This window comes from Peromyscus californicus, unplaced genomic scaffold (genome assembly GCF_007827085.1).
Source record: "Peromyscus californicus insignis strain IS unplaced genomic scaffold, ASM782708v3 Scaffold_3__1_contigs__length_106647218, whole genome shotgun sequence".
NCBI lineage: Eukaryota > Metazoa > Chordata > Mammalia > Rodentia > Cricetidae > Peromyscus > Peromyscus californicus.
In genome coordinates this window covers 48263242-48289641 of record NW_026294551.1, presented here as the reverse complement: position 1 = coordinate 48289641, position 26400 = coordinate 48263242, and the positions used below count along the sequence as shown (strand labels likewise).

Genomic DNA, 26400 nt, shown 5'->3' with positions numbered 1-26400 from the left:
AGGTTTGCATCACCATACCCAGCCTGTACATTTTCTTTAAATGTACTTAACAACAAAGTACTTGGCTGGCCGGCCCTTCCTTCCTTCCTTCCTTCCTTCCTTCCTTCCTTCCTTCCTTCCTTCCTTCCTTCCTTCCTTCCTTCCTTGTTTTTCAAGGCAGGGTTTCTCTGTGTAGCCTTGGCTGTTCTGGAACTCACTTTCTAGAGGCTGGCCTCAAACATAGATATCCATCCACCTGCCTCTGCCTCCCTAGTGCTGGGTTTAAAGGCGTGCACCACCACCACTTCCTGGCTGAATTCGTTTCTTTAATTGATGATGTAATACAAGAACAATTTGAGGTTTGTACTTCTGGAGTAAGTATGGTAGTTTGTGTCTTTCAAGGAATTTGTTTGAACTAGTTGTGAGATTGTATAGTAAGAGCTGTTTATGCCAGGCGGTGGTGGCGCATACCCTTAATCTCAGCACTCAGGAAGTTCAAGGCCAGCCTGGTCTACAGAGCGAGATCCAGGATAGGCACCAGAACTACACGGAGAAACTCTGTCTCGAAAAACCAGAAGAAAAAAAATAGTTGTTTATAAATATTTTTTCTTGGGACTAGGGAAGTGGGTACATTGGTAGAGTGCTTGCCTCTCATGCATGAATCTCTGGGTTCAATCTCTAGCCCACAGCACTGAATAGACCCAGCATGGTGGTACATGCTTATAATCCTAATACTGGGAGTGAGGTGGGGGCTGGAGGCAGGGAAAATCAGAAGTTCAAGGTCAGCATAGGCTGCACAGAAAGCTGGAGACTAGCCTGAACGTAGAGAGAGGAAGTCTCAGTCTCTCTCTTGCTCTCTCTCTTCCTACCCAATCTCCCTCGATTTCCCTCCTTTCTGTGCCTCTTATCATGTTTGTAGGTTCTGTGATGATGTTACTTCTTTCAAGCCTGATAATTTGTCTTTTTTATTGATTTTTTTAATCTAATCTTAATTATTTCCTTTCTTCTTGAGTTTCTTTTCCCCTTGATTTGCTTTGCAGATCCTACCCCGCTTCATCTTCTCAACCCTCACCTCAGTCCTATCAGCTCAGCAGGATTATTGTGCTGTTTGAGGATCCTTTCCCTGTACTGAAACTGGAAAGACACTTAGTGCACTACATTCTGGCGGCTGTAGGACTTGCTGTCTACAGTTCCTTTCATTCCTCTTTCTTTCTTTTAGACAGAGTTTCATCACTTTCAACAGTAGAAGGCAGTTCCCATGCTAGCTAATCTGACTGAAGCACAATCCTATATCCGTTTTTTTTTTTTTTTTTTTTTTTTTTTTCGAGACAGGGTTTCTCTGTGTAGCTTTGCGCCTTTCCTGGAACTCACTTGGTAGCCCAGGCTGGCCTCGAACTCACAGAGATCCGCCTGGCTCTGCCTCCCCAGTGCTGGGATTAAAGGCGTGCGCCACCACTGCCCGGCCCTATATCCGTTTTTATTTTTAAGTCTATTTAAAATAATCAGAAGAAATGATATACATCCCTTTTTTTTAAAAAAAAAATTATTATGTATAGTGTTCTGCCTGCATGTGTCCCTGCAGGCCAGTAGAGGGCACCAGATCTCATTACAAGTGGCTGTGTACCACCATGTGGTTGCTGGGAATTGAACCCAGGTCCTCTGGAAGAAGAATCAGTGCTCTTAATCACTGAGCCTTCTCTCCAGCCCAATATACATCACTTTTACCCTTCAACCAGTTCACCTCATTTTCTCTACACTCCTTCAGAGAAGTTCTCTATAGTCCTGGCTGTCCTGGAACTCAACTCTGTAGACCAGACTGGAGTTGAACTCACAGAGATCTTCCTGGCTCTGCCTCCCAAGTGCTGGGATTAAAGGTGTGAGCTACCACTGCCTGGCTGGTATAGAGCAGTTCATAACACAAGTTCAGGCAGGGGTCTGTGTTTTCTTAATATAGTGCGAGGGTATTTGTATGCCTTTCTGTTATTTTTTTAAAGATTTATTTTGAGTTTTTTCTTGTTTCTGTGTATGTACACAATGTGTGTGCAGGGCCTGTGGAGGCCAGAAGAGGGAGTCAGAGCCCTTGGAATAGGAGTTCGTGGGTGGTTATGAGCTACCATTTGGGTGCTCAGAAACTGAACCTGGGTCCTCTGCCAGACCAGCAAGTGTTCTAAAACCATCTCTGCAGGTCCTGCCTTTTTGTCGTTGACTAATGTCTGCCCTACAACCATATGGCCTTCGTTTTGTATATGATAGATGGAGCTCATCTTCTTTGGTTTCTGTCCAGATATGTACATTTTAAGCACTGGAAAACCAAGCAGTTTATTTATTTATTTACGTACTTACCTGGTTTTTGTTTTTTAAATGACTAGGTCTCACTATGCACCCTTGGCTGGCCTGGAACTTATTATGTAGACCAGGCTGTCCTCACAGAAATCTTCCCACCTCAGCCTCCTGAGTGCTGGGATTAAAGGTGTGCTCCCACTGCCTGGCAGGGTCTTTTTAATTATTTGTGTTTGTGCACACGTGAGTGCCGTGGTGAGTGTGGAAGTCAGAGCAGCTGCTCTCTTTCCACCATGGGCTCTGGTTATTGAACTCAAGCCTTCATTCACTGTGCCATTTGCCTGCCAAGATTATTTTTTTAGGTTGCCTTGGGCTTCTTTTTTTCCATTATATGATTCAGTATTTACCTAATTTGTGCAATTTTTGTTATTGTTACTTGTAACTTAACTCAATATTTTTTGCTGCTGTTCTCATGAACGATGCTTACAACTGCTTTTCATTTGTCTGATGTTTTCCCAAGGTGGTATAGCTGTATGCTGGGGAAGAAGTGCAGCCTGGCTCCACTGAAGGAAGAGCTCAGAATCCAAGGGGTAAGCTTTGTCACTGCCACTCCGGTATGTGCTTTAGAATGTAGTTTGAGTAGGGCAGCCTTCTTTATACCATAAAGCTAAATGTGTTTTGAACATGTATTTATGTTATGTATATGAACGTTTTGTCTGCAGTATATGTGTACCCACAAAAGTCAGAAGAGGCCAGATTCTCTTCTGGCGTTATGGATGGTTGTAATCTACCCTGTGGGTTCTGGGAACCAAGCTGGGACTTTTGCAAGAGCAAGAATTGCTCCTAATTGCTGAGCCATCTCTCTAGCCCACTATTTCTTGTTAAAGATATTAAAAACTACAGACTAGTTAGTTACTTCTTGTTGTTGTTGTTGTTTGTTTGTTTGTTTTTTAAGACAGGGTTTCTTTGTGTAGCCCTGGCTATCCTGGAACTAGCTCTGTCACCAGGCTGGCCTGGATCTCACAGAGATCTGCATGCCTCTGCCTCCTGAGTGCTAGGAATAAAGGCATGCAGCACCACCGTCTGGCTACTTTTTCTTTATTGAAATCTGATAAATGAAAAGGATTATACATCTGCTTATGGCCAGACTTTGGTTGGCTCTTGTATTTAAAGAAGTAAACAAGGGCTGGACGTAGTACGTGTCTTTAATCCCTGCACTCATGAAGCAGAAGCAGGTGGTTTCAGTTTGAGGCCACCCTGGTCTCCATAGCAAGTTCCAGGCAAGCCAGGGCTACAGAGTGAGACCCTGTCTCAAAACAACAGTAAACACAGGCTTAGGAGCCCTGAGTGCTTGTCTGGCATGCTTGAGGCCCTGTATTCAACCCCACACTGCTAAGGCGGTCCACATCTGTAATTCTAGCTCCCGGGAGGTAGAAGCAAGAGGATTCCAAGTTGAAGGCCAGTTTGGCCCAGGTAGCCAAGTCCTCTGTCAAAGAAATGAAGAAAAAGTACCTAAACCATTTTACAGTGACTCTAGAGAACTGTTTTAGCTGTTTGTTGTTTGACCTTTGGGACATCTATAAATTCTAATATTTTATGAGAGGTAAAAATTCGATATAGAGATAATCAGCTGTACATACTCCCCCCCTTTTTTTAAAATAATGTTTGTTAACTAACAAAAAGCAACCATAGGAATTAGCAGCCAGAAACATTACTAAAAAGACTTTAGTTTGAAGGTGGGCATGGTGACGTGCACTTGATTGCTAGTACTCAGTAGGTTGAGGCAGGAGGATCAGGAGTTCACGGTCACCCTTAGCTACCTGAGACCCTGTCTCAAATCAAACAAAACTTTTTTTTTTTTTGTTTTTTTTTTTTGGTTTTTCGAGACAGGGTTTCTCTGTGTAGCTTTGCGCCTTTCCTGGAACTCACTTGGTAGCCCAGGCTGGCCTCGAACTCACAGAGATCTGCCTGGCTCTGCCTCCCGAGTGCTGGGATTAAAGGCGTGCGCCACCACTGCCCGGCTCCAAACAAAACTTTTTTATGAGATGCTGTGTTTACTGGTTTCAGGTTCCTAAAGTCACCTTCACGGAGTTCTGTCAAGGCAGGACAATGCGATGGGCCTTAGCTTGGAGTTTTTATGATGACGTCACAGTACCGGTAAGTAAAGGCTTGATTTGGCTTCTCCAAATGCCCATCACGTGATAAGCTTCCACAGATCATAAATGAACTCACTCTGTACTGTCATGTTTTCCATTTGGAGAATTTCCATTTCTCCAAATGTTTATGGCAAAATGGAAATTGTTTGTAAACAAGAGCTAATCCTAGCATCATTTAGAAGTTAGAAGTGTAGGCAGCATAGCCTGTAGGAACATCTGGCCAGTGTAACTTCTGGTGGACATTCTTCAGTCTGTTTCTCTACCTGGCCACTGCTGCTTTACTAAGCTGCTAGAAAGCTGTCATTGTGGTTGCAATCATTTTTCTTTTTCCTGTTCTGATTTCTCATTGCTGAAGCTTGAACCCAGTGTCTCAAGCATTGCAGGCAAATGTTGTACCCCAGGTTATACTCCTAGCTCTGTGGCTGTCTCCTTTTCCAGTGTAACATCTGTGCTGATCTTAGTAAAAAGCTCTGGCTCGTCTTTTATGGTTACCACTAGAAAGTGGATGTGGGGTAGCATGTGCCAGTCCCAGAGCTTGAAAAGTGGAGGCAGAAGAATTCTGAGGTTTGAGACCAGCCTGAAGTAGTACCAAGGAAACTGCCTCAAAAAGAGCTGGAGACGTGGCTCAATGGTTAAGAGTGCTTTCTGCTCTGTTAGAGTGCTGGAGTTCAGAGCCTAACCATCCACATCTGCCAGATCATAACACCTGAAACTCCAGCTCCAAGGGCTCCAATACACTCCTCTGCCCTCATGGGTACCTGCGTGAGTGTGCATATGTGCGGGGACACGGACACACACACACACACACACACAAATCTTAAGAAAAATAAAAAGATTTGTTTCTAGATTTCTCTTGGTTCTCTGTACTATTGTATCTGCAAAGAAAAGGTTTTTGAGGCTAGAAATGGTGGCACACAACCATAATCCCAGCACTCAGGAGGCTAAGGCAGAGCATTGAGAGTTCTGGGCTACATAGTAAGGTGTTGTTACACACACACACACACACACACACACACACAACACAGCACACACACTAATAAAAAAACAAGCAGACTGAATAGTTTTCTGGGCCTCCCAGGAGGGTAGTGATAGAATAGCATGTGTCTGTTTCTTAAATCTCCCTGCAAGAGTGGTCTGCTGCTTGCCTGGAGCCACACATTCTAACCTGTGCTCAGCTACTCAGCTCTTTTTTCGCATGGTGTGTGTGGAGGATAGTACTGACTGTTGCAGGTCTCTATCCCAGTCCATATTGTTAGTGAAATCCACGAGAGTCTGTTTAAGGGGAATCTGGGATTTATTAAGATAAGAAATGGGGAAATATACTCATGAATACAGGATATGATAAATTCAGTTCCAGAGTCCTTGGAAAGCTGGAGACCAATTACACACTGCATCACACCACCTGACCAGGTCTTCACCATCCAAGAGAGCATGCCATCCCCCTTTCTCTTCCCTTTTGAGAGGTCACGTAGGCAGACAAGAAATACTGCCTCTATTGGGCCAAGGTAGTCCAAGGTCATTGGCGAAGGCAATACCCACTACACCATATAGCAGGCTTGTTTTGGGGCCACCTCCTCCAAGGGACTTGGCCAGTTTTGGTCTCCAGAGCTATCATAGATGTTGCTGTCTTTTGAGTCTTTCTCTGTTGCACCAAGGAATGGTTTGCAGATGCTGCCTTGTTTTTGAAAACACGAGGGTCAGATTTGAAGCTGAGCCAATTCTTTCTCCACAACTCGATGTGCTGCAGGATTGAAATTGCCTCTATAGAGTGTACTTTCCATGGAAGTCTAGACTTGCTTCTGGACTGTACAGTAGGGTACACAGAGGTTAGTGTTTAATTTGATTACTAGTTAAAAAGATGCCTCTGCTTTCCATAACTTCTTCCTCCTCAAATATTATCCTATTGTTTTCTAGACTACTAGGACCTACACAGCAGATGGTTAAAATCATTAGCAATGCCCTTAGCTATGCTTGTGCAGACACAAACAGCTGTGGAAAATTGGAGCAGCACCTGCTTCCAAGAGTATCTTCTTAACCTGCTGCCCACATTTTTTGACACAGCTGGGAAAGCTGATAATGGACTTTGACATTCCCCACAAATAACCCAGAGACGTTCTTGTTCGCCCTCTTGGATAAGGGAGTCATCACAGATACTAGTGTTAAAGGACAGTGTCTTTGTACAAAATCAGTTTATTTATTTATGTTTTTTCAAAATCAGCTTACTTAGAAAAGGAATCGATGAGCCTCCCTCTCTCCTTTTTAGGGTATCTTGTAGCCCTGCATAGTTTCCATCTGTCAAGGAATGCCTCTTGCTAGGGGCCTGAGATTCCTCCCATGCTACTGAGTATTTCCCCCTCCCCACCGCTGCAGTCATCCCTAAGCTGCTAATAATGCATTCCCCAGTGGTCCATTAGCTGCACTTCAACTGCTGGTGTGTGTTTTTTTGGGGGGGGGGGGGGCGGGCGGGCGGTGACAGCTTCTGATTTGTAGTAACCCAGCAACAGTTTCTTAGCATTGGCACCCTTGATGAACGACTGCTTTCCCTGTGGGTGTGTTACTCTTGGGAGAGTTTGGGTTGACCTTACTCTTGGTTCCCCTTCCTTCTTCTTAGACTTCCCCAGTCACCGTTTTTCTGGAAAACTCATGACGTTCCTCTCTTGCTCCTGGTGGGATCGGGCAGGATTAGAATGCTGTTTCAGTCAAGAGAGGAAGACAGAATAGAACTGGTTAAGCAAGAATATTGACCTACTTCCTCACTCCCACCCTGCCATTTATCGTGATGTGCAAGTTCCTATGGCAACTTGTTTTCACTTATGTCAGGCCTACTGACTTGTTTCTGTTGGTGCTGAATGCTGAAAATTCTAATTCAATTAATTCTAGTGCTTACATTGAGCCCACTGCTGTTGTCTAGACTCATTTTAGCAACGAAAAGACAACCTACTTAATGTTGGTAGAATTTTTGTATCATCATTTCTGACTGATGAGGGCATGGGGAAGCAGTAGGTTCCACAGGATGCTGGCAAGTCACTTTTAGAACCCCTTTCCCAGTTCTCTAAGTCGGCAGGGTGCTGCTTCAGGTCTGGTTTGCTTTCAGGAAGTTGATGTTGGTTGAAGGGGAAGGGTAGAGGGTGACACATAGCTCTAGTACATCGTGTACTCTTGATGTGAGTGCTGCTCAGGAACCCAGGTTCATTAAAGTATGCACAGGACTGGAGACATGCTCCCTCAGACCCAGGTTCGGTTCCCAGCACCCATGTGGCAGTTCACAAACCACAAGTCCAATTCCAGGGAATCCCATACCTTCTTTCAGTCTCCGTGTACCAGTGCACTAAAAATAAATTTAAAGAAGAAATAGTTTGGGAAGTAGATGGATGGTTTATTGCTTATCATATGTGAGAGTTGAGTTTTTTGTTTGTTTGGTTTTTAGTTATTTATTTAGGGGTAGGGTCTCACTATTCTGGTGCTGACTGACCTGGAACTTGTTATGTAGATCAGGTATGGTGTTCTTCCTGCCTCTTCTTCTTGGTTCTGAGATTACAGGTATGTGCCACCACACCAAACTTCAAAATGGTTTGTGAATCAGAACTCTACCAAGGTCTAAATTAGGCTGTAAAACAGATATAGTGATTAAGGACTGAGCTTTGAGCAGAATCAAAGTATGAGCCTTGCTGTGGTAATAACAAAGAAATCAGAAAAGACAGTTTCTTTTTGGTTTTTCGAGACAGGGTTTCTCTGTGTAGCTTTGCGCCTTTCCTGGAACTCGCTTTGGAGACCAGGCTGGCCTCGAACTCACAGAGATCCGCCTGGCTCTGCCTCCCGAGTGCTGGGATTAAAGGCGTGCGCCACCACCGCCCGGCTAGAAAAGACAGTTTCTTACGTGTTAGTTTTATAGCAAAGCAAAACACAGCTGAAACAATGTATGTAAAAATTGTACATTCATAAGTGCTGAGATGAATGATAGGGATGAGAGCATTTCAGAAAAAGAAACAGTTGGGGCTAATCTGAACTTTAGGGACCAAGATTTACCTGTTTGTTTCCTTTGCTGTTTATCCTAAAGAAGGATTTGTTGAACGTTTAAAGGAATAGCTTAGGCCTTAAGCTGAGGCACAGCCCTGTGAATAGGACATCAGTAGGTTTTGGAAGCTTTGATGTACTGCATATAGTTGTCGTTCTTATTTGAATACACGTACTGTTTCTTTTTCATTAAACCAGGGAACAGTTGTGTGAACAGCAATACCAGCCTCTGGAGGCTGCAGAAAGTCAAGCCCCAGTCTGATTTTCTAGCCCAGACTTTAAACACTTGGATATTCATTCTGCTTACCAAGTCTCTTGTCTTTTCTTGAGCCTGGCTACCATAACCTCTTTGTGCAGTCTTTATTGAAGAATCTTGTTTTTTTTTTGTTTTTTGTTTTTTTTAAATATGGAACGCTTCATGAATTTGCGTGTCATCCTTGCGCAGGGGCCATGCTAATCTTCTCTGTATTGTTCTAATTTTAGTATATGTGCTGCTGAAGCGAGCACTTGTTTTGAATCATCCCAACAGCTTCTCCTCTGGGAAAACTTAGAGTTCCCCTAAGTCTACTATTCTGGTCAGAGTTCCTATCTGTGGTCTGGGCATGTAGCTCAGCGATAGAATGCTTTCCTAGCATGCACATAGTCTTAGGTTCCATCCCTCACATCACAAAAATAACAACGGTAATACTTCGTATAGATATAAAATCCAGAATATAGATACAAACTTTCTAGAGTAGATATAGAAGAGTTTCTTTTTGCTGTATTGAAAGTCACAAATAGGGCTGGAGAGAGGGCTCAGAGGTTAAGAGCACTGACTACTCTTCCAGAGGTCCTGAGTTCAATTCCCAGCAACCTCATGGTGGCTCACAGCCATCTGTAATGAGATCTGGTGCCCTCTTCTGGCTTGCAGGTATACATGCAGGCAGAGCACTGTATGCATAATAAATAAATAAATCTTGCCGGGCATTGGTGGTGCATGCCTTTAATCCCAGCACTCGGGAGGCAGAGGCAGGCGGATCTCTGTGAGTTCAAGGCCAGCCTGGTCTACAGAGCGAGATCCAGGAGAGGCGCAATGCTACACAGAGAAACCCTGTCTCGAAAAACAAAACAAAAAAAAAATCTTTAAGAAAGAAAGTTACATATTAAATAATAGAGAAGAATGAGTAAACCATTTTTTTCTGAGTAAAACAGTTTTTTTTTTTTTTTTTTTTTTTTTTTTTTGTTGTTGTTGTTTTTGAGACAGGGTTTCTCTGTGTAGCTTTGGAACCTGTCCTGGAACTCACTCTGTAGACCAGGCTGGCCTCAAACTCAGAGATCTGCCTGCCTCTGCCTCCCAAGTGCTGGAATTAAAGGCATGCATCACCCCTGCCTGGCTCGAGTTTTTTACTAGCGTATACTCCATGGCCCCTTAATTGATTGGTACTATCTAATACGGTAGGCAGGAGGATTGAAGATTTGAGTTCATCCTTGAGAGTTTTGAGACCTGGACTATGTGAGATCCTGCCTCAGAAACAACAACAACAACATTACTTCAGTTGGGGAAAATAATTTTCTGTATTAGTATCTGTAATGAGGTGTAAACTTGTCCTAGTGCCAGGGACCTATGGAGTTGGGTTTAATATCAATTTCTTTTTTTTTTTTTTTTTTTTTTTTTTTTGGTTTGTTTGGTTTGGTTTTTCAAGACAGGATTTCTCTGTGTAGCCTGTCCTGGAACTCACTCTGTAGACCAGGTTGGCCTTGAACTCAGAGGCCTGCCTCTACCTCTCAAGTTCTGGGATTAAAAGCCTGCGACACCACTGCCCAGCTAAATGTAACTTTTTAAGAGTATCTTGTAGAAAGTTTTAACTTTATTTAAAGGGATAATTTAATTACTATGGTGTTACTTTTGGTGTTTTAAGTGGAACTCTAGTCCCTCTAGTGGGTGGAGTGTGACCTGCCTAAGTCCTAGGTAGAAAGTGTGATGTGATTGGACTCCCATGGCCTAGCTTTCCAATGTAGTGTTCTCTTTGGTGCTGGTATCCTCGACTGACAGTCTGGGCCCAGCTTCTTCTACCCATGTGATTCTCAGGGGCCCTGATCATTCCTGGCCTGTGATTTTTGTAAGCTGCTGTATTTCAAGCCTCAGCAAGTGTTTCGTTTGGTATGGTCTCACTTTCTATACCTGTCTGACCTGAAACTTGCTGGCCTCAAACTTGAGGTCCACCTGTCTTGGCCTCCCAGGTGCTGGGATTAAAGGCGTGCGCCATCACCACTCCACCCCTGCCAACCACTTAGCATATTTAAACTCAAGCAAACTGTCAGTTGATGATTTTATGTTAGGCATGTGCTTTACCTTGAGTTCCATCTCTAATCAGCCTAACTGTGTAGTAGTAATAGTGGTAGTAGTAGTTCTTGGTGTGGAAGCAGATGACTACTTCAGCTAGTGTTCTTCAGCAGCATCCACCTTGCTTTTTGAGATAGGGCTTCTCATTGGCCTGTGAGGCTCCCTGATTAAGTGAGGCTGCCTTGGCCAGTGAGCCCCAGGCATAGTTCTGTTTTCACTGCCCATAAGTGTGCCACCATACTTTTTTTTTTTTTTTTTAAATAATGTGGATTCTTGGGATCGGGTGCACATCTTCAGGCTTGTGTAACAAACACTTTGCAAACTGGGTTGTCACCCCCTGCCTGTGTGCAGCTCAGTATGGGCCTGCTTGGGGCACTACTGATACACAAGGCCATCTAGTGCTTGGAGAGTGTCTATACTGGTAACCAGAGTAGAACAAGGTGATAGGGTTGAAAGAGTTTGTAGTTGGAGTTAGGATCCTGATTCTGTCTTTACTAGTGGTGTGACTGAGCTATAATGACATAGCCTCTGTCTCAGTTTTCTTTTTGTAAAGTGGAGGAAGTGGTAGAGCCTTCTTCCAGAGCTGTCTCCAGCATTGGAAATAACACGTGCAAAAACCTTTGTGTTTCATGCCCTGTGGTTGGGAACAGAAATCCTGGGAATGTCCTTACTAGTGCCCGTTATAGCGGACTGTATTTCATTGTTGGGGTAACTTTCTTCTTTTTTCTTTCAGTCACCTCCAAGTAAACGAAGAAGATTAGAAAAGCCGAGGAAACCGATTACGTTTGTAGTGCTGGAGTCTGTGATGGAAGAATTATCCCTCAAAGCCTTGTCACTGGGCTCTGAGACAGTAGAAGGCATAACAGTTGTGACAACATGCATAGAGAAAATCCTCACGGATCTGAAGGTGTGGACCAAGCATATTGATGAAGTACTTATCCATAATGACCTTTACGGCTTGTTTGCGTTAATTGAAGGAGTTTGGTAAGCAGTGACAGATGATTTCCTATAAAATTCTGATTTTTCCTCCACATAGGTCCACCATAAACGAATTCCTTGTGGGAAAGAAGAAGTCAGCCTTTTCCTGACTGCCGTAGAAAACTCTTGGATTCATTTAAGGCGGAAGAGGAGAGAGCGAGTGAGACAACTAAGAGAGGTGCCCCGAGCGCCTGAGGATGTTCTCTTAGCCTTGGAGGAGAGAAAGTCCACTCCCAAAGAGCTGAGTGGGAGCCAGGACATGGCCCCATGCTCCCAGGAGAGTGCCTTGTGTGGCCTTGCCGTACCGGAAGGCGAGTCTGCCCCTGTTGGTGGCCATTGCCTCAGCCAGGAGTCACTTTGCCAGGAGGGAAACTCCAGAAGCCATGGAGGATGAAAGGAGTGAGGAAAGGGGAGGGATAGGGGTCCTGGAAAGTTGTAAAGGCTCTAGCAATGGAGCCCAGGACGGAGAGGCTTCTGAGAAGGGAGACCGCCTGGACGAAGCAGCTGGACGTTACCTGTTTAAGTGCCTAATCAACATTAAGAAGGAAGTAGATGGCGCCTTAGTTGAAATGCATTGGGTTGAGGGCCAGAACAGGGATTTGATGAACCAGCTTTGTACCTACATACGTAACCAAATTTTGAGGCTTGTTGCTAGTTAATTCTTTATTTCTTCTACAGTTAGAAAAGTGTCTGTATAGGGCTAGGGATGTGGTGCAATGACCGTATGTGCTTACTATTCAGAAGGCAGCCTGAGTCCCTAACATCTAACATCAAAATAAAAAAAAAACAACAAACAAAAAAAATCTATAAAATAGCTTTGGAGGTAAAGCTCATTGGGAAGCCAGAGGAATTTCAGCATTGGTCCATTAGTGACACCATGTGGAATCATGTTACAAAGCAGAAATGCAGTTGAATGTGTTCTCTTAACACTTACAATCCCAATACTTGAAGGCTGAGGTAGGGTGATTGCTGTGAGTTTATGGTCAGCCTACGCTACAGAGAAAGACACTTGTCTAAATAAAAAGAAGAAAAAAGAAAAGCAGAAATGAATCAATTTTTAACCTTTCCCCTCTTAAACATATCTGGAGTTGTATGTATAGTACAGTGGCTCAAGAGGAATTATGACTATTGTAACAGCAGATAAACTTAGGAGGAACTAGATCCTACTCGAGTAGTTCATCGCAGCCTGGCACGGATTCCCTGAGGCCAGAGGCACTGCTTGTGACTCTGGTCTGGGTCAGTGCTGCCTAGAACATGTCCATCACTAAGAGTTATGGAGTTAATGGAGGCAGTACAGCAGAGCAGAGGTCTGGGAATGCTCATCGTTGCCTTCAAGACACCTGCTTTCTCAGGTACCTAGAGTTGATTGAGCCAGCCCTCAGAAAGGAGCTAGCCTGGGGTAGGTGGCCAGGCTGTCACAGAGAGATGTCTTAGACTAAGGAGAGGGCCAGTCTGGGGACACAGGGAAGCAGCACAGTCCTCAGTTGCTGCTCTTCCGACACGGCCTATGTCAGAAGCAGAACTGAGGAAGCAAGAAGGAGCTGAGGCACATCAAAATGTACCCACTCCCTCCTCCAGCCCACTGACAGTGTTGTCCTGCAGCTGTTGGTTTTTAATATAAGACTTCAGAATTGAAAACTAGTCGTCCTGTGTGAATCCTGAAATTGGGGAAATACTTTCTGGAACTTGAGTCGGGTAAATGGTTGATGTGACAAATGAGAAACTAAGTAAGGTCCTATGTGTTCTAGGTAGGGTGTAGGGGTGTATCTTTGTGGTAGAGCATTTACCTAGATGTATGAAGGCCCTGTTTTTTTTGTTTTGTTTCCCCTTCAAAACAGGATTTCTCTGTTTTACTCTGGCTGTCCTAGAACTCACTCTGTAGACTTGAACTCACAGAGACCCACCTGCCTCTGCTTCCCAAGTGCTGGGATTAAAGACATGACCCACCACTGCTCGGCTCCTGGATTATATTTTCAACAGGTATTGGTGTGGTGTAAAGTGGAGTCTTTGATGTGGCCAGCTAATTTATTGACCAAACCCTGCTTTTTTGGTGGATTTTCTGTCTACTTATCTGCTTATCCGAGGCCAGGGTAACAATGTCTGAAACACATTTGTAATGGGAATGCCGAGGTTTTCTGATACTCTGGAAGTCTCATTTTTGTTCTTTTCTGTCTCAGAAACGGTCTGCTGTGCTGGATTCTTGACTAGTAGCCTAGGGTTCTATATGGACAGACTCTGGTATAGGGCTTGAGCTCTTTGGCACCCATAAAGACTTGTGCTGAGTAGTTAAGCTCCCTTTTTGAAAGGTGGCTGTGATTAGCAGAAATTGGTGTTGGGGGCATAGCTTAATAAATACAAATGGTGCAGTGGAGTTGAAAGCTGGGAAAGAACATTTTAGCCATGGTCTTCCAGAGACTAGGACTATGTCGTCTTCTCCCTACTCCCTCCCCCTGGAGATCTGATCTATGACATAGCAACCAGAAACCAACTGAGGAAAAGAAGCACCGTTGTAACCTATCCATCTGTTCATTTGACAGCACGAAGAAACCAGTGTTCAGGGTCACAACCATGCCCAGATTGAATGCAGGCCTTAGATTGCCTCCATCCAGTAATTATGTCTGTGTCTGTGTCTGTGTCTGTGAGTGCAGGTCCCTGCAGAGGCATCAGATCCTCTGGACCTGAAGTTACAGGCGGTTGTGAGCCACCTGATGTGGGTCCTAGAATCCAAGCTGGGTCCTCTGCAAGAACAGTGCATTCTTTTAACCATTGAGCTATCTCCCCAGCCCTGTTGAAGGTTTTGAGGCATGGTCTTATGTCTTCTCAGACTTCATGTGTAACTGAGATGAATTTAATATCCTTTTTCCTCCAGTATCTTTATCTTGAGTGCTGGGAGTACAAGCCTGATTTATGTGGTGCTAATGATCTATTGAGCCCAGGACTCTGCCTGCTAGACAAAAATGCTCTACCAACTGAGCTATGTCCTCAGTCCCCACATCTAGTTTTCTTGATAAAATCTGAGGATCTCTGAGTTCAGTGGCAGTTAAGTGCCAGAATACCTGGCGGATATTCAATAAATAATAAATGTTTTCCTCATCATAAATTGGCAGATGTTCAGTGATTTTGAAACAAGTGGCTAGAGATGTGACTCTGTGCCTAGCAAACACAAGGTCCTGAATTCAATCATTAGCATTACAAAACAGACACACCAGTTACCCAGGGTGTCAGCCTTCTCACAGCTGTGTTAGTAGTTTGTGTTTTCTCCCAGTCTTCATGTAGGTGATACAAATGTGTGTGTGCTTCATTTGGATTGTAGTTATATTGGAATTTTGACTTTCTGTTGACTTTTTGTTTGTTTGTTTAACTTAGAAATTTTTTCATGTTTTGATAATTGTATTTTTTTTTTTTTTAGAAATCCCCCCCCCCCCCCCAGCTGAGGACCGAACCCAGGGCCTAAATCCCCAATCCCTGATAATTGTGTATTTTTTTTCACACACTTTTGCCCATTCAAAATGCCCTTCAGGCACAGTGTTGACCTTTGTTTAAGTCTAGTTCCTGGAGATTCTTAGAGAACATTAATAGAGATACAAAAGTTGTATCTGTTGTGTCTATGTGTGTTTCAGCCCTAAGGTTGAGGCTTGTTATGGAGCAGGTTGTATAGGTGTTAAGATAATGATCTTAGAATGGGAAGGAAAAAAAAAGTTTGACAAGAGTGGTGTCCACAGTCTTTGAAAAACTAAAGCTGTGAGTACCTTTGCATTTGAACATTATTTTTTTCTAACATCGTTTGAGATGACATTGAAAACATTTTAAATGGACATATTATACATGTGCTTTGTAATTAAAGAGAAGCTTTTTAAAGAAATTGATTGCTCACGTGTCACAGTATTGAGTGGCATTCTGCTTACATGTCTGGAGGTCAAGTTGGTGTTGGTGGATTGATATGAAATCGAATCTCTGTGGTATTATCTTAAATTCTGTTCTGCTCTCTGGTTGGCTTCTGATTCCCCGATGGCTGGAGTCGGGACAGAGCTGAACTTGTTTTCCGGAGGGAACAAGGTGCTTTTGTTTAGAATCGGCTTGGGTTTGTTGGTTTGGTTCCTTCACCCTACCTGTTGGCAGCTCCGAGGAGGAGGAGGAGGAGGAGGAGGAGGAGGAGGAGGAGGAGGAGGAAGAGTCAGCTAACCTTAAGGGTTCTGGTCGATTAATAGAGTTTAGAAAACAAAACCTCTTTTCCTGGTGGAAATCAAAGCTTCTGGTGTCTGACAGGAATAGTCAAATGGCCAGGTGTGGAAAAGATGTAAACATCCCACGCAAAAGCCATCCAAGGCCATTTTGTTTTATTTTAGTTTGGTTGTTTTTGAATTAGGGTCTCATTCATGAAGCTCAGGCTGGGCTTGAACTTTCAAGGTAGCCAAGGTTGGCGTTGAATTCATGGTTTTCCTGCCTCCACCTCCCTGTTTCTGGGATTGCAGATGTTGCCTTCGTACCTGGTCTTCTGTGGTGCTGGAGATTGAACCCAGGGTTCTGTTAGTGCAAGGCAGGTACTGTACCAACTGAGCTACATCCCTAGGCTCCCTCCCCCCACTTTGAAGAGAAGGAAGTGAGTGCTGGGTATGGTGACCCTACCTGTGATCAGCATTTGGGAGGTGGAAGGAGGAGATCAGCAGTTCAAGGCTGAGTTCAGAGTTGGTCTTGTCTACATTGTGAGTTCAGGGCCAGAGGGAGTTGTAGGAGACCCTGTCTCAGGGAGAGGGGGCAAGAGAGACAGGCTGTGGGAGCCCCTTGGTCTTTCTCATTTGAAGCACTTTCTTCTGAAGCCACACGGGGGGCACCTTCAGCCCCTTTAATTGCGATCCTGAATTTCATTGTGAGAATGGGAATGGATGAAATTGTGTCTGTGGAATTTTCTAGAAATACTCAGTTGTACCCAGATAAGTATTTATGATGGTACATTTTCACTTAAAAACTTTAAAGTGAAAGTATAAGGAAGAAAAAAAATCACTACCTGTACTTTTTATACTTTTTTTTTGGAACATGGTTTCTCTGTATAGTCCTGGCTGTCCTGGCACTTGCTCTGTGAACCAGGCTGAACTCACTGAGATCAGCCTGCCTGTCTGCCTCCCAAGTGCTGGGATCAAAGGTGTGTGCCACCACTACCCCCCGGCTATGTTTTATGTTTTTTTTTTTATAGTTTCACCCGACCAGCCTTTTTGTCACATCTTTCTATTCTAGAATGTACTCATATTGGGCCTGTCCTTTAGATTTTTTTTTTTAAGCTTTGTTTCAGGACTAGTAAGATATAGATCTCCTAGAGAAATGCATTTTCATTTTGCTTTGTATTTGATCTTTTGGCAGGCTAACATGCATGTGATGAGTTATTCATATGAAAAGTTGTGAGGGTTCTCTGTTTTATGTTTATATAAACTAGCCGGGCCTTATTTCTTAGAAGAATGTTTCTGTATCGATCAGAGCATGCATATGACTAGCCCTGTATGGCTGTAGGCTCAAGGAGAAATGCTCCCTGTTCACTTTATGGTACAAAGTGAAGATCTGCTGTGACCCTTCTGCCCCGTTTGCAAAACTTCAGTTATTGCTCTTTGAGTAAAGAGAGGTCTCAGAAGTGCTAGCCAGGGGTGCCCTAAGGAGAGGAACGTGACTTCGTTGTTTCTAGGGGACTTGCTGCTCAGATTTCATTTGCTGTCATGTTCATTAATAGAATAGTCGGCTTTTACCTCTTGAAGGAGGGCATTAATGGTTTTGAAAGATGCTAATCATCCCATATGCCTTGTGTGAATATCACTGTAGTGTTAAAACGCCTGGCTCAGGGCACCCATAGCAATAGAATTTACACATGCCTGAGATCCTATTCTGTTCTGGAAAGATCTGCTGTGACTCACTCAAATGACTAAAACAGCGGTTCATTTCTTTAATTGCTGGTTGGAACAGCTAATGCTGCCTTTGTGAGTCTGTGCTTTTACTCTGGGAAGCTATGTTGTGACTGAATGAAGACCTTTTACCTCTTTGAGATGGAGCCTATCTGCCTGTCTCCGTCCAAGCAGAAATCTCTGGGCCTGTAGGCTCTCCTTGGGAGGTAGAGGATCATGGGTACTCCTTAGCAACAGGGAAACTGAAAAGAAAAGAAGGTAGAGGACGGAAGTCCAGCTACACTGGACAGATGTGCCATGGAGCCAATGCTTAGAAGAGGGCGGGCAGCATGTGCTTCCCGGTACTGTTCACCCCAGTAGTGAACAGTGGGAGAGCGCACAGGCTCGGCAGCTCCTCAGCCCGGGGTTTGCAGTGCTACCCCACTCCTTACATAGGACGCCAGTCTGACTGGGCTGGCCTCGGGAGAGCTGAGGGCTACCCGCTCTGCTGAGTGAGAAGTGAGACTACCATGCCAGTGAGAGAAGGACTCAGGATCTAGGGGAGTTCAGGGACAGTGACACTTACGACTTGTCTTCTCTCCTTACTTTGTGTAGCCTTTTAGAATTTTGGTCAGAAAGTCTCCTGCCATTGGACTCAATTGAGAAGGTTAAGACATTAATTAAACCTGTCTAAATAGTGCTAAATAGAGTACTACCTATTGACCAAAAGTGAAAGCCAGCTTCTGTTTTATGGAGACATTAGGAACTGACCTTTGGTTTCCGTCTTTTACAGAGATTGGCTCATCTAGTAACCTTTAGGTGATGTGGTATTGTGTGGCAGCTGAAGGTAACGGAAGCTTCAAAAGCTTAAGTAACTTGCCCTAATGTTATTCACTGAGCAAAGGTACAGAGGTAGGATTTGAACTCGGGTCCAAGAAGTTAAGGCTGAGCTATATTGCCAAATCTAGAAATTCTATGACAAATAATGTACTTATGGTAAAAATGTACTTTCAGGCCCCTTTGCTCCGCCTCTGCAGGAAGAGACTTTAATTCCATAACACAGGGAAGCCAGAACAAACATGTCTTACTTACCCCTTCATAGTTCAGCACTAAGGTAGTATCATTTTCTTGCCTGTGATCAATGAATGAGATGTAGTAAGTGAAATTACTTACAGTTAGTTCTTAATTTATGCCACCAAATCTTCACAGAATCTTGTATTTGGCAGTAATGTAGATAATTAAGTAGTTAATGAAACCACAAAATAAAGTGTCTGGTGAAAGCCCGTTGGAGCAGAATCAATGTGGAATAACTGATAATTAGGTAATGACAATACTTAATTGTATAATAATAGAAGGGAGGTTTTGTTCTGTTTTAAACACCGCACTTCCAAATATTTCACTTGTGGAACTACACAAAACACGTGTGCTGTGTAAGCTTGCCAGAGAAGGTAGGGCTGTCGAGAGAATCATAAGTTCTCTTCCCAGGTTGGCGAGAGAAACTGTAGTTTGGGAACCACAGAGGTGAGGCTGACCCTCAAAAGGGATTATGGCCTTGGGGTTCAGAAGGAAAGCCAAGGAAGCCCAGCTGGGGATTTGGCTGGATGCTGTAGCTATAGTGGACCCCCAAACTGTTAAAAAGAGCATCCTACTGGGGAGCGGAACCCTCGGGACTGTGCCTGAGGCTGGAGTTTCTTCCTAGTAGAGGGGGAGTCAGCCTGGTCTGAGGTAGGATCCCCGCTCTGTCTGACAGAGGTGTACCAGGATCCTGCCTTGTCGGCTAAGGGTGGGTGTGTGACTGGGCTTTGTATTGGATCTTCATTTACAAGGAATTTGTTCTTCCTTCATGTGGCAGGAGTCAAGCAAGAAAGGGTGCACTCCAGCCCTCACTCACTAGCAAGGAGTGGCTTTTTCTCATCTGCTGATGAGCTGAGTGGTACCATGTTGTTGGGTGCTCTGAGGGAAGCCAAAAATCTAGGTTTATTTGAATCCTACTTAATTGTGAATCGTGGTAACTCACCACTTTATTTAAAAAAATAACATGTAGTAAAACATCAGTCTGTGACCTCCACCAAGTAACAGTTATTTCTGCCTCTGCCTTTCCTAATCTTGCTCACTTGACCTCTGAAGTTTGGTTGCTGCCTACCCTCTTAATGGGGCCCTTCCTACTCCTTAATCCCCAAGGATTTATCCGTAAGTCTTATTATGTGTACTTCTCTCTTAGTTCAGGCTTCCGGCACCCACTTCTGTGAGTTAACCCCATTGTGCCCTAGTCTGGACGGTTCTGAACTTGGATTATCAGCGTAGGCAGCATCTGCTGGACAGCAGGGTGGATTTAGATCCGGTGCGGTGAGATGAAAAGAACCTGTACAGGGGAGTTTTCAGAAGAGAGTAGAGTGGAGAATGGTGCCACAGGCTCATTTCAGGGAAATCAAACTTCATGACGTCCCAGAGAAAGGATGGCTTTCCTGAACAGAGCGAAGGCAGCTTTCCCTTCCAGGGCCATTCCCCTCCTGCCCACAGCCTTGGCATGCTACCGTATTTCCAGCCTTTCTACAACTTCATTTTATAATTGTAATAAGTTTTCATATAAAAATTTAGAAAATAATGAATAACCTACAATTCCACTACTCAAATGAAATTATTTTACATTTTGTTGTCTTAGCGTGTTTGTATGCATATGCATTTTAAACAACTGTGGGGTCAATCATATTATACATTAATTATAATTTTATAATCTTTTATTTAGCAGTATATTGTGATTTATTTATTATTTTTCTTTCTGAATAGAAGGCTAATAATCTGCTTCAAGGGAAGCTGTGCAAATAAGAATTACTAGTAACCACCCTGCCTGAAGCCAGCCACTGCTGGTTCTGTGCCTGCATCCTGCTCCTTCCTTGCTCTGGTGTGCTGGAAGCACACTGTGCCCGGCCGGTTGTTCCTAGTTGGAGCTTTAGATTGTCCTGAAAAAGGTTTTAACTGCTGTAAACAATATTTTAGCAGATGTCTTTGTATCAAAGTTTTAATGTAGTTTTCTTTTTGTAGGATAAATTCACCTGGAGTTGCCAAGGCAGAAAATATGCTTCCCCAGTTTGCTCACAAAAAAAGCTAGGCTAATGTACATTTCCATGAATAAGTGGTGTTTTGTGGGGTTTTTTTTTGCCATACCTTTGATAGTTTTAGAAGGCTGATTTTTTTTTTTTTTTTTAAAGATTCATTTTATTTTTAGTTGGGTCTGTCTGTCTGTCTGAATCTGTGCATGTAAGTGTTGGTGCCCTAGGAGGCCAGAGGTGGAGTGAGCTGCTAGATAGGAATGCTGGGAACTAAACTCAATCCTCTGCAAGAGCAGCTCATGCTGTTAGCCTTTGAGCTCTCTCTCCAGCCCCAGAAGGCTATTTTTAAAAAATTCTTCATCAATTGATAGGCCAAAAAAATTGTTCCATTGTTTGAATTTCATTTTGGGACTGACAGGGTCTCTTCAGCTACGCATGTGCTATTATTTCATGCATGTACTACTTTAAAATCTAGATTTTTGTCTTTATTGAAAACTGAAAATTCCCACTGTAAGACTTCCTTCCATTTTATCATTTCTTCTCCACCTTTAATGATGATTTTATTTTTACAGTTAGAAATGTCTAGAGATAATCAAATCCATCACGCTGGGCCTTTATATTTGTTTTATTTGCTTTTGTGAGTAGAAAACTCCATTGTTCTGGAGTAGAAAATGATTGCCTATTTTTCATTATAGCTTGTTTTATTTTCATTTTTTTCATACAATACTTAGCAATTTATAGGTATCCATTTTAAGGATCTGTTTGACAATGGTGCAGTTATTACAGATTGGCTTCACAAATGGCCAATAAAGCCCCATCTAAGATCACTAGTGGGGACAGGGAGCAGGGCCGACTAGGGAATAGAGATGTATACTATGTTCTCTCACCTGACCCCACCCCAACGTGGAAGTAGAAACTCAAGCTAGCTTGTGGCCACTAAGCTCTGCAGAGTGGCTCCAGCACTGCCCAGTGGAGACTTGATCCCACTGCCTGCCTCTTGGGTATGAACTGGATGGTAGACCTTTCACAGGCACTGACTGCAGTCCAGCCCTCTGCCTTGAGAGGAGTTCCTATCTCCCAACACATCTCCACACCCCAGTGATCCAGCTGGCTCTTGACTCACATTGCACGACTCCACCTCTCTTTACTCATAACTGCCCAGCCCCACTCCCTTGACCTGAATTAATTGACTCCCAGGAAGCCACATCCTTTTTCCTTCAAAGGAATGTCTGAAGTCCTCATGCTTCTATGCCTTTCCAGTGGATCAGCTTCTCCTACCTCCTGGCACCCACAGCTCCAACTCTAGATAAGACAGCAAGGCTTGCCCCCTGGCCTCTCAAAGAAAAAGCCTAGTATGAAGCTCCTCCTTTCTTGTTTCTGAACTGCATTTCTTTCTTTATTACTCAGTGTTCACACCCAGGGTGGGTGCCTGGATAAAAGTCTACCCTTTTCCCTGTCACCTTCCCAGGCCCAGTTAGAGGTTCCCCCAAGGCTTTCACGGACTAACCTGTGTTTGGAGCAGCACTAGGCAAAGTTAATGATTATCTGTTTCTAGCAGTGTGTGCACATGTATGTGTGCTTTCTTCCCTTGTTCACTCACTTCCGGGAGACTGGGCAGGGACTCTGGACCCCATACACATGGTACTTGCCCAGATTAGACTGGCAGACAGAGAAGGTGATCAGGCCACTTCACAATTTGACAGCTTGGTGACCTTTGATAAGATACCTTTTCTTGGGGTCTTAGACCCTGTAGTCACAACTCATCAGCTATGACATCCAATGAGGACGTGCTGGGAGGAAGTACTTTAGGCAGAAGGAGAAACTCAACTGTACCTGTTTGGTGGGTGCTGAGAAGTGGGGACGGGAAGTACAGACTGCTGGGGAACCAATTCATTGATGACCGGTCAGATAACCTTTCAGGGTACACCTGTCAGGAATTTAGAATTATCTTGATGGCTTTGTTAAGACTTGGGTTCAAGAGGCAGGCAGATCCCTGAATTTGAGGCCTGCCTGGTCTGGAGTGAGTTCTAGGACTACACAGAGAAACCCTGTCTCAAAAACAAAACAAAGACTTGGGTTCAGTGTTACCCAGCCCTAAGTGCCCTCAATTTCTTTGATGATTTGATTTGTTTTGGAGACAGAGTCATTCTGTAGCTCAAGCAGGCTTTGAAACTGGGAAACCATTCCTCTGCTTGAGGTTGTGAGTGAGCCTCCATGCCTGACTGCTTCTTTTGTTTTATTGAGCTAGGGTTTCTTTGAGTAGCCCTGGCTGTCCTGGAACTTGCTCTGTAGCCCAGGCTGGCCTCAAACTCACTGAGATCCACCTGCCTCTGCCTCCCGAGTCCTGGGATTAAAGGTACGTGCCAACACCGCCTGGCTACTGGTTTCTTTTTATGTTTTTGGAGAATTTAAGAGCTGGGAGCCTGACTTAGTATTTCATAGCCCTTAGGTGCCTGGTGTCATTGTGTTATCCCTTGCTGCATCCAGTATGGGAGAGCAAAATGAACCCTGCCCAGTAGAAATGTAGTAGTCAATGCCACCTTCTCACTTCCTACACCACTCCGCTTACCAAAGATCACCTGGCCTTGCCTATAAAGATACTTAGCCAGTTGTCTGGCACGTGCTTGTTAAATGAGTATTACCTGGTGTGTCCCTAGGCATAGCTGTCTGATGTCCTCTATCTTATAGCTGGCTGTTTCCCTTCTTGTGTTAATTATGACTGGTGAAAAGTTACCTAAAGCCACTAGTAAAAGGTACCAGGTCAAGGCTGAAAGGTTGGGGCATCTCCTGGGATCCACTGTGAATATCCATATATTTAGCTCCATACTCTTTCCCACATCTTATTGTTTGGAAGTGTTCAGGGAAGTGATTTCACATAGCACTTGGAGCTGTCAATGTATGACTCTGTTGGGATGAATGGTGAGAAGATGGGAAGTCAGCCAGTATAGACATGGAAGGAGGGTGCACTATGGGGTGTGGATTAGATATTGAGGTGCACAAGACAAGAGGAAGAAGTTTGAAAAAGTGCACAGTGGTGGAAGATCCTGTTGCCGTCCTGATCCAGACATCCTCAGCACCTAGAAGCCATAACAGGACTTGAAGAATAAGTATTAGGAGATGGCTGGCTCTGGCATCATTCTCCAAACCTGCTAAGCTTTTGCTGAAACATCAAAAAGACTTTTTCTCTTGAATGAATGTGCTTGCCAACTTATACCCTGGCTCCACCCATTAAAACAGGAAACTGAAACATGTTAAAACAGCCCTCCCATTCATTTCTCTCTACTGTGCCTCCTTCTAGGTGTCTCCCACTCCCACTGCCCACTCCTAAACTTCCAGAAACATTGCTTGATGAGAAATTCTGGTGGCCACTTTTAGGCTCCTAAAGGCAACAACAGGCCCAGCAAAAGCCTTTCTAAATCCTTGCTTCTGCCTAACATCCCCTGGCTGCTGTCCCCATGTGACCCAAATAAACATCATGTGAAGCCTGTCAGGCTGTTTGTTTTAAGTAGCAAGCATCTCCACTAAGCTCTGGAGCAGATGGGGTATTGGGGGCAAGGGAAAGGCCAGCCATCAAGTCTGTATTCACCCCACTTTCGCTTCCTCTCCCTTGAGAAGACAGGTGCTTTCAAAATACTGCTCAGAAGAGTAATTTTGTCACAGAACAGGCCCCTCACAAGAGTAGAAGCACTGGTCTTTGACCAGTAGAAAAGACTCCAGGTGTTGGCCACTCGAGGAAGACAGGACAAGTGGCAGTCTGAGTGAAGGCTATGGTGCTGGCTCCATGCAAAAATGGTAGTACCATCTCAGGCCTTCCACCAGCTGCATCTGTATCATCGCCATTTTCTGTAGTAGGTCAGACCCAACCACACCCAAAGCAGGTAGCTGACACCAGGGAGGGGAACTGGGTTAGAGCTAGCACCCCTATAGTCTTAGGAAGAGGCTACTTACCCTGCAGAGGACTGGGCTTTCATGGTTTGGTTTACTCCAGCTTCATGAAGTCGGTGACACCAGACATTTGTGGAAGGGTGATTCATGCTCAGTTCCACATACTACACACAGTTCAACATACCAACATCAAAGCTCCATTCAGCTGTGCAGGGAGTCCGTCTGTCTTTAGGATAACCTTAAGGGGAAGAGAAACCCTTAAGCTTCTTTTGTTCTGTGATCCTGGCTGTGCTGGCAGCCCTTGAAGCAGGTACATACATACACTTAAGGGCACGGTGTGGGTGGGTTGGGCTGTCAAGGTGGCCTGCCTCTAAGGTCTCAGAGGCCTACTTTCGGGTGTTGTGTGATAGAGCCCGAGATCCTGAAAGCACTGGTATATCTACTCTCCCGCACTGGCTAATCAAGGAGTTTGAGACAATAACAGGGAAGTGTGTATGCCTAGCACTGGGACAACAGAATTGGATCATCTCCATGGTGCCCATAATAGTCCTGTGCTTTTCACTGTTAATGGAATGTGTGTGGCTTCCACCAAAGAACCCAAACAGTGTGGTTGGGTTTTAGGTATAGGACGTTTCTGTTGTCCTAATCAGACCCCTCTCTGCACAGTAGTTTAATACTCCTTCACTTTTTGCGGGGCGTGGGGTACAGGACGAGGTGGTGGTGAGAGAAGTCTGGCCTCAGACCTGACTTCGAATAGTTAGTTGCTCACGGCACAAGGAGCAGTTGGAATCGTCCCTTTTCTTGGGCCTCAGTTTTCTTATCTGTGAAGTGCAATGATTTGGGCAAGCTGACTTCAGAGATCTTTCTGATTGTACCCATGGACGGTCCTAAGCCCTAGAACCAGGATAAAGGCTGGCTGGCGAGCCTAGGAGAGAGCGCGCCTCCAACCCAAGGCAGCGACCCCGCCCCGCGCACAGCCGGCAGCCCGGGTAGGGCGCAGCTTCCGCCCTCCACGTTGTTGTTCCTGGTTTAGACTACGCCTCCTTGGCCTGGGCTGTGGGCGCTTCGCCTTTTGACCACTGCTGTCCCGGCATCACAACGAAGGCTGTGCTTTGGAATGGCACGTTCTCAGTCTCCGCCCATATCAAACACGAGTGGACAAAGAATTCAGGGAAAGGAAAGGAATACTTGGTTTTGAATGGGAGGGTGATGTAAAGCAGGGGATGGGCCTGAGCAGGACTGCGGAATTCCCCTGTAGGTGTCTCACCCTACGTTCACCCGGTGGCCTTATCCGCACCCGCTAAAACGACCCTGTAGACACTGGCCCTTTAAACAGAAGGCTGGCGGCGCGGGGTGTCCATGTGGAGCTGCTCCATGCCGTGTTGTCCTGCCCGCCCATTGGCGGGCGGCCTGGTGATGTAGCCTAATAGGATGCGAACGCACTGCGGGGGGAGGAACAGAGACAAAATCCGGAACGGGATCAGCTCTCCGGTCCCTCTGTCAGTACTCTAGCTGCTTGCTGTCAGCTCCGCCCAGGGGCGGATCCCGGGGGGAATTGCGACAGACCGGACCGCTGCAGGATTTAGGTCGTGTCTACGTGGGGCGGGGAGACCTAAGGGTCAGATCGTAGGTTTCCCTGACTTGTACTACCGCTGTCTCAGCCCACAGAAGCCTTGGGTTTCCCGTTCTTTCTCTCAGCAAAACAGATCTCGTCGTGAATGCCTCAAGCACGCAACCCCCGTTTAACTTGTGGCTGGCCGCGGAGCAGGGAGGGGCAAGGCGGGAAAGCGGAAACAGCGCGGAAGCCTGGTTCCATCTTCTCACCCCCACCCAAGCCACGTGTGCGCGCGCGGTGGGCGGGGCTATCCCTG

At 44.8% G+C, this 26400-nt stretch overlaps 1 protein-coding gene, 1 long non-coding RNA gene and 1 other non-coding gene across 3 annotated transcripts in view; 1 reads left to right on the top strand and 2 right to left on the bottom strand.

Annotated features, from left to right (window-relative positions):
* The window catches only part of Mettl16 (methyltransferase 16, N6-methyladenosine), a 62955-nt gene extending 38824 nt beyond the window's left edge, over positions 1-24131 (top strand). The window contains 5 exon segments of the mRNA XM_052756066.1: positions 2780-2849; positions 4327-4416; positions 11486-11659; positions 11789-12097; positions 12099-24131. Of these exon segments, the coding sequence (XP_052612026.1) occupies positions 2780-2849; positions 4327-4416; positions 11486-11659; positions 11789-12097; positions 12099-12389 (934 nt within the window). The 3' untranslated portion in view covers positions 12390-24131.
* LOC128121396 (uncharacterized) lies at positions 6891-26325 on the bottom strand. The gene is made up of 3 exons (XR_008222174.1): positions 24593-26325; positions 7888-8022; positions 6891-7105 (listed from the first exon to the last, which is right to left on the bottom strand). It is a non-coding gene; the product is annotated as an uncharacterized LOC128121396 (long non-coding RNA).
* On the bottom strand, positions 8830-8936 carry LOC128123620 (U6 spliceosomal RNA). The gene has a single exon (XR_008222778.1). It is a non-coding gene; the product is annotated as a U6 spliceosomal RNA (small nuclear RNA).
* Positions 26326-26400: the final 75 nt, after the last annotated feature.